General features: G+C 44.4%; 1 protein-coding gene across 1 annotated transcript; it reads right to left on the bottom strand.

Annotated features, from left to right (window-relative positions):
* Positions 1 to 5,894: 5,894 nt before the first annotated feature.
* TUSC1 (tumor suppressor candidate 1) lies at positions 5,895 to 7,436 on the bottom strand. The gene is given in 2 exon segments (XM_076361910.1): positions 5,895 to 7,339; positions 7,341 to 7,436. Coding segments are annotated over 2 exon segments (762 nt in total). The 3' UTR covers positions 5,895 to 6,673.
* Between the last annotated feature and the right edge of the window lie 228 nt (positions 7,437 to 7,664).

Here is a 7,664-nt window from a genome sequence, read left to right as displayed (position 1 = left end):
GGGGTGGGATGGAGAGACTGCTCACAGCCAGCTCATAAAGGGCACAAAAAAACAGCAGCATACAAAGGCACATACATATACAAAGGCAGCATACAAACCAACCTAAAAACCCAGGAGAGGCAGGCTTGTAAGATGGTATCCTTTGCCCTGCATCTCACCCAAGGAGCCTTGGAAGGACTGCCTGGGGACCACCAGGAGGTGTGTTTTGGGCCTGGACTGCCAGACACGTGCATCTCAGTGCTTTGAGAGTTTTTCCTTATGAAGGCATGAATCTGAACAAGTAAAGTTAGTTTTGCTTTTATTTTTGGAAATAAACACATCTTCCTGTCCTGTAAGAGCTTGCATTCAACTTTGCTACACTGTTGCAACAGTATTTCCTACACCAGCTTGCGGGAGTCTAGCATTTTTCTTCGCATCTTTTACATGGAAATCTTCAATACAACAAGGGCTTCTTACCCATATGGTCAGAAATCCTCCCATCTGTTCTTTAACCAGATATATTCAGTCTTTTTCTAGCCACTCTTGGCCTCTTAATTGGCCAAAGGGAGATCTTGCAAGCTTCTGAGTTTTACCCTGCTCAGCAGCCACTGAGGAGATGGAGAAATACCCACTGAGGGCACGAAAGCTTCTTTAGCTAAAAGCTGAAATGAAACACTTTCTGGCAGAACACAAACAAAAGCTGCTCTGTTACCAAGAGAAGGCTAGCAACCAAGTTGACTGACATCTGAAGCCCCCTCCTTCGTCCCCTCTCCAGATGTCCTCCAAGCCAGAGACTATTCAAATTTAGCCAAGAGCATCTATTCATATCCAGGAGATGAGCAGCTTTTTACGCACACTCCTCCAATTGCTAGTGCTTTTTTCAGCACTGCCGCACCAGTCTCAAGCACACAGGGTCGAATTTGACTTTTACACTAGTTTCACAGCTACTTCATTCACAATAAACAGAGGTTTCAAAAGTAAAATAGGCACAACCTTCCTCTGTCAAATGAAGAGAGCCTTCTGGGACTGCTTTTGGTAGTAAAGACCTTATATTTAGATTTCTGAGCATCTCTGGTGCTTTTAGTGCCTTATTTTAGATTTCATGTGCCTGTCTTTCAGTAGGTCCAGTCACTTATATTTACAGTGCAGAGTAATGAAATACTTAACTGTTGTTAAAGCTACAGTTCTTACATCACTAAAAAAATTAAAACCAGAAGAAAACAAAAATCTTCCATAGGATTTCTTTGAAAACTTCTGCTTTTTTGCATCTTACTTTTGGACTGTTTCAAGTCCTTGGGAAAATCATGTCAAGTACACTGCTCTGATTCTAAATGACTTTACAGCATCCAACCTGAAGCTTTTCTTCCTCACCAGTGCAGCACAGCAAAACCCCCTCAAACTGTAAAAGCAAGGTAAGATTGATAATTTTTTTTTTAAAAATCCATCACTTCTAAATGAAAAGCAGTAACAAAATTTAAAATTATAAGTCATAAAAGCCTCAGCTAGGAACGAGACTTTCTAATAGCCAGGTAGAACGACTTGACCATCTTCACCATGAAGAAAGAATTACCGAATGCCCAGAGAGTCATGGTTCTGACCAAGGAACAGACAACAGTATTTCGTACTTAATAAAGAGAAGAAACACAGGTGCAGCTAATTATTCACAATTCACACACAAACACACCAGCTGTTATTTCAGTAGCCCATATAATTTTTGTAGGCAGTCATTACAACAGAAGTCATGACCACTAACATATTAGACCTAGTCTATTTACAGGCTTTGCAAACACCTCACCTGCAGGTATGCCCTGAGCTCTCGCACACTAATCAGCATCAGGCCGGGTCGGGCACTTGGATGTGAGTTTGTCAACGCACAGCACCTGGATGCTGCTGGCTGATTGCAGCGCATTCCTCTGTTACTGAACCAGGACTGCACCAGGGGGTTGAGAGTTCTACTAGTCTAGGTGCTAAATTGCAAACAACTGTGTAAAGCACTTGAGGTCATTGAAAATCCTGCAGCATTTATAAAATGGAGATGCTCAATCTTCTGGCCCTCACAAATTTTCACAGGAAATAAATTAACCTAAATGAGCGCCACTGCTAATAACCTCAGTAGAGGCTAAGGATTGTTTGTAGAGCAGGTCTCCAAAGCTTGCCCTCACTTCAAAGACATGCCAGTGTATGACACAGCTGCATTTTTCCTCAGTGCTAATCTTTTACTTTATCCAAGTGTTGCATTCAGTATATTTATTAAAAATACACCAATATGTATGAATATAATAATTCCATTAGCTTTTGTTTGATGGTCACCTCTTTCCACAATAATTCTCTTTCACAAAATGTTCTCTTTCTCTGGATTATCCAAACAATTTGCTGTCTTCCCAGCCTTATAGCACACTTCCTCCTATAAAGCTAGATCTAAAGCAGCCTCTTTATGCCCTCTAAATGTAATGTCTTTTATCTCCTGTGCTGCTACAACTACATTCTGACTGCATAAAGACCCTTGACAGCACAAAGAGCAAGCAAATGGCCTTGAAAGTCATGAAATAATACTGGTAACAAGCTTTTTTAAAGAGTTTTATAATCACGCGCTGCTACTATCCTCTGAATGATACTCGGTTTTATTTTGGAAGGGATGGGGCAGTAAATTCAATCCAGATATTGTACAGAATGATGACTGTTCCCAGGCAGTTACACCTAAACTACCCAGTATGATAATACAGATACCAGATATCACTTAAAAATATACAGGAAAGACCTTGTTAATTTATTATCACTAAAAGTCCAGCTTTAAACCACTACTTTAAATTATTTGCAAGTTTGGAAAAGAGGCTTTCTATACATCTTGCAAACGTCTTTGCTGAATTGAACAAAACCAAAAGGGGATACTGAACACAGCGAGACAGACGGAAAGGGAAGAATTACGGATGACTGCTTTGGTAGGAAAGTAGCTGAACTAAACTAATCTGAATGGCATTAGTTTATCATACAAAGACATTTAATTTATTTCATTATTCTCTGTGGGCAGCTAAAGCACCCTGAGGCCCTAACATATTCAAGGAGATGAACACAGCGGACAAAGACTCCTTCAGAGTGCAATATTTAATGAAACTTAAATTAGGTCTCAAAAGAGCAATACAGTGTATATTAAATATGGCACCGACACTGAGCCGTTCTGTTCATACGCATGTGTTTTAAAGTAATTGCCATCAAATTCACACAGGGCCCCAGAAGATTTTAATACAGTTTTAATATAGCCATGCATATAGCTTCCATTTTAACATACAGTTCATTTTGTTAACATGAGGCACAAGACGGAAGGGTAAGGAAGAGTCTGCAGCTAAGACTGAACACTTCCTTAAGAAACAATAAAATAATTTTGTCTTAGCAATGAAGTGAAAGGCTACAGGATTTAAACACTACAGTTTAACAAGGTGATCAGGAAGGTATCATTGCCAAATGTTTTATATATTGTTACATTTCTATGTATTTATGTGGGGAAAAAAAAAACAAAACAAAACTAAACAAAACACCCAACCCTCAAATCCAAACTTGGATTCAATCCATTCTCTAATAAAAAACTTACCTGCAAACAAACTCATTTTCATATAGCACTCTGATGCACTGTAGTACAAAATACTTTGCAGTAAAACATAATTATAAGCAAAATAATTTTAAACAGGAAAATAATCCACCAGTCTTCAAAAATTTGGCCTTAGCAAAAACAAAAAAAAAGGTGATTTTTTTTCCAGTAACTATGACAAAGAAATAGGTACTTAAAACCTAGAATCAAAACCATGAAAAAACGTATGGTTTTGAAATTCATGATTTTGAGAATGATCAGTATACAACTGAAATGGTCTTGAATCAAAAAAAGTGAAGTTATGAAAAGAAGGACAACAGGACAGCATGGTTCTGTTTGCTGAGTATACTGCAGCAATTTTGTTCTGCAGTGCACTCTCTTCCAAATCCAGGGAAGGAGCATTCAGTCAGGCCAGAGGAAGAAAGGCTCAACACAGCAAGACACTGAAACACAGAGACACTGCCACAAAATAGAGCAAAAGGACAAATACTTGTCATAGTCCAGAACGCGATAAACAGAATTAAAGACAAGATTTGGGAGTAAGAAGCAAAGACTGGAACTTCAAGATTTTAGTGCTTGTTGGACAGAAAGCAGAAAAATAGGAAACAGAACAGACCTTAACCAAAAGTAGACGAAGGTATAAGCTCTTAATAAAACTGTAGTAATAGTTCTCCCATCACTTCAGATGCGTAGATGCTGCAATGTATCAGGCAATTCCAAAGATACTCTGTGCTTTCTGCCATCAACACACGGGGTTTTCCCTGAACTGCAGTTTTAGGGCCAAATGTGGGTTTCTGCCTATGATATCAAGCTACAAACTGTTAGAACTAGCCACATAGACAAAGCCAGACTACAAGCATTAAGGCTTGAACAGGTATATCCTTTGGGGTATACCTGTATATTTGCTTTTCCTGCAAGTCTCGGTATTTGCAGTTTCCTGTAGCCAAGGATCATGCCAGTGTGTCATAAAGGAAGGCCAGCACCTGTAAACCATTAATTGGGGGACACTGTAGTGAAATACCACTTTTGCACCATCTTAAATGGTTCCCTAAATCCCATATTTTCTTGTCTTTTGCTCTCAAAAACAAACTCACAACAACCAGATCATGGTTTAACCAGATGATTGGTTAAACGAAACTTTTGCAACTTGACTGAATTAAGTGATAATTTACTGCAGTTCATCTGGAAGCACCAGTTTCAGGAAATACTTAAAATCTATTCTTTGGCACTCTTCACATTAATTTGAATCTTACCAAAATACTCTTTTTTTCTCTGCATTTTGTAATCTGCAGGGTTGTTTTATAATTTCTCTATCAAGATATAGAAAAAAACCATAAAAACTAGAGAATCCTTTAAATAAACTTGCATAGAACTTGGTACTCTTGCATAAAAACACCATTTATCAGGAGTGCCCCAGAAGTTTAATTAAAAAATTTTGCATATTGTATCAGAAAAGTCCAGAATCTCTTCTCTTTTGTACATAACACTACTTTAACTTTTAAAACGGATGCCTGGCACAGCTACACATTTCTAGCATTGTATCTTAACGCAGTCCTACGTTGTACTATTTTGATAGATTCTTCATGTTGCTTGGGTATTCATACTTTACTGGAAACTGCTATTAAAATAAGACAATCCTGTTGGTGGGCTTATTATAGGTACCGTAATTCTAGAGCATTTATCAATTCAAGCATTTCTGAGAACACTTCGTTTATACAACAATCAAACACCACATCCAAACATCAACACCCACAACTTCTCATTAAGGAGAGATTAACTGCACTGTGCCAAACTGTTTTTCCATTTTGAGAATGCACTCAAGGCCGCGGATCCAAAGAGACTTAAGCTTAACAAGCACTACAAGCCATTTTATGATTAGAGGCTTATGCTGACATTGTATTAAGGAATAACAACTACTCTTTTCAAAAGTTGTATTATCAAAGATACTTAGAAAGGATGGCTTTTCACCTTTCCACGTTACTTTAACTATGAGCTCAAACAGACCTTGGCTATGGAAAACTTTAAGGAACCAATCCCAAACCTGAAGGCATCAGACAGCTTTTAAATGACAAAAAATGGGGGAACATTACAAAACCAAATGATGTCTCAGTTCTTTACAAGGCCTGCTTTCAAACAGTAGATTTTCTAAAGGAAGACAGGTCTGAAAAATATCTAAGTAATTTGCTTTCAAATAGTAGATTTTCTTAAGGAAGAAAGGTCCAAAAAATAACCAATTCCTTTGGCTTTGAGGAAGTGCATTACACAGGTCTGAAGGTCGTTTCATGTACAATTTCAAAATAACTCCATTAAAAAAAATCACACAAGACAGTCATTTTGGTGTGTCATGGTTTTATTTTTTATCAGCTGCAGTTTTATGTGAAAGTGTGAAATTCGAACCAATATTCGTGTGACGGTGAACAAAGTCCATCATTAAAGATACAAATACTGTTTTGCAGTAAATGTCCAGACAATTCAGAGGGGTTCAAACGATCACCAACTTTTACTGGAGTGCTGACACAGAAGCTTACAAGCTTCCTCCACTCCCTAACAGACATACACAGACTACTAAGAACTAGTCAGAGCCATCTTTTGATAGTCTTCATGGCTATCGAGGTCTACACGACAGGCGCTAACTCAAAGAGAAAAAATGCGATCCACAGCCGGTCCCCGATGGAAGCACAGTTCAATGCTATGAGGTGACATGAAACCAACCGTTCTTTTCACCGTGGTTCTCTATGACAACAGTTGCTTTGAGGCATTCCTCGACTAAAACGCTGGCCTCTTCCACACGTCAGTTTTCCAGCTGAACCTGCTTCTCCTTGATCACGGCCAATGCTTCCTGGTCATACATCTGGGAAGGGAATTAAGAAAAACCAACCAACTCCTCCCCCACCCTTCCTTTGGGAAGGGCCTGTTTCGATTGAAAGGGTGGGGGTCAGCCCCGCGCTTCACCGGGGGCAGTGAAGGGAGGAAGGAGGGCGTAAGCCGCCTCCCCCCCGCCCCGAGGTCCAGCGCTACCCGCGGAGGCGGCGACGGCGGGGAGGCCCGCAGCGCCCCGCGGCGCCGCCCCCTCACAGCAGCGCTCCCGGCCGCGCCTTCCCCCGGGGCGGGCTACACGGGCGGCACCAGGCTCCTCTTCTTCAGCAGCTGCTCGGGGCCAGACGGCGGCTGCTCGTCCTCCTCCAGCAGCTCGTCCAGCTCCCCGTCGTCCAGCTCCGAGGCCTCCGGCCCGCCGGCGGCCCGGCAGCGCCGCAGGTGCTGCAAGGCCCGGCGGTGCTTCTCTTGCAGCCGCCCCAGCTGGGCGCGCAGGGCCTCCGCCTCCTCGCCCGGGTCCGCGGCGGCGGGCTTGTCGAGGCCGCCGGGGCCGGGACCCAGCAGGGCCTGGCGGAAGAGGCAGCGGTTCTCGCGGCGCAGGCGGCGGTTCTCCAGCCGCAGCCGCGCGTTCTCTTGGCGCAGCCGCGCGTTGTGCCACTCCCGCTCCTCCCGCTGCCGCAGCGCCTCGCTGTGGCTGGCCGCCAGGTCCGCGTACCGCTCCGCCAGCTGCTGCAGCGAGCCCCGGGACTGGCCCCGCCAGCCCTCTTGGCCGCCACCCGGCTCGGCGAACTCCTCCGCCCCGCCGCGGCGGCCGCTACCGGGGGCGGCGAGCCCCGCCCGGCCTCTCCGCGCCGAGCCGTTACAGCCCCAGCGCCCGTCCACAACGCGCATGCGCCTCATCCGTGCCGATCCCGCAGTCCGCCTGCACGCCCCGCCGTCGCCGCCGCGAGAGGAGGGAGGGGCGCGGCGGCGGCACCTCCTTATGCAAATAGAGGGGCGGGGCTTAGGCCGCCGGAGGCGGGGTCGGGGTGGAACAGCCGGCGCGGCCTAGCGGCGCCATTTTAGGGACGGCGCCGCGGTGGGCGTGGGTCTCTGCTGCAGGGTGTCGAGCAGCGTGCCGCCTGCTGTCGGCACGGCCGGCGAGCAGGGCTCTGGGGGCCTACGCCCAGAAACCCGTCAGCTCCTCTTGGGTATAACTTGTTCTCCTCCGCCCTGTTTCCCAACCGTGTGAGGTGACAGATGCGCTTGGGCTGCTGGGCGGTCCCGTCTCAGAATGTCCCAGTCCACG

This window comes from Aptenodytes patagonicus, chromosome Z (genome assembly GCF_965638725.1).
Source record: "Aptenodytes patagonicus chromosome Z, bAptPat1.pri.cur, whole genome shotgun sequence".
Classification (NCBI taxonomy): Eukaryota; Metazoa; Chordata; class Aves; order Sphenisciformes; family Spheniscidae; genus Aptenodytes; species Aptenodytes patagonicus.
Note: the sequence above shows the minus strand (reverse complement) of the source record. Positions and strands in the feature narration are given on the sequence as shown.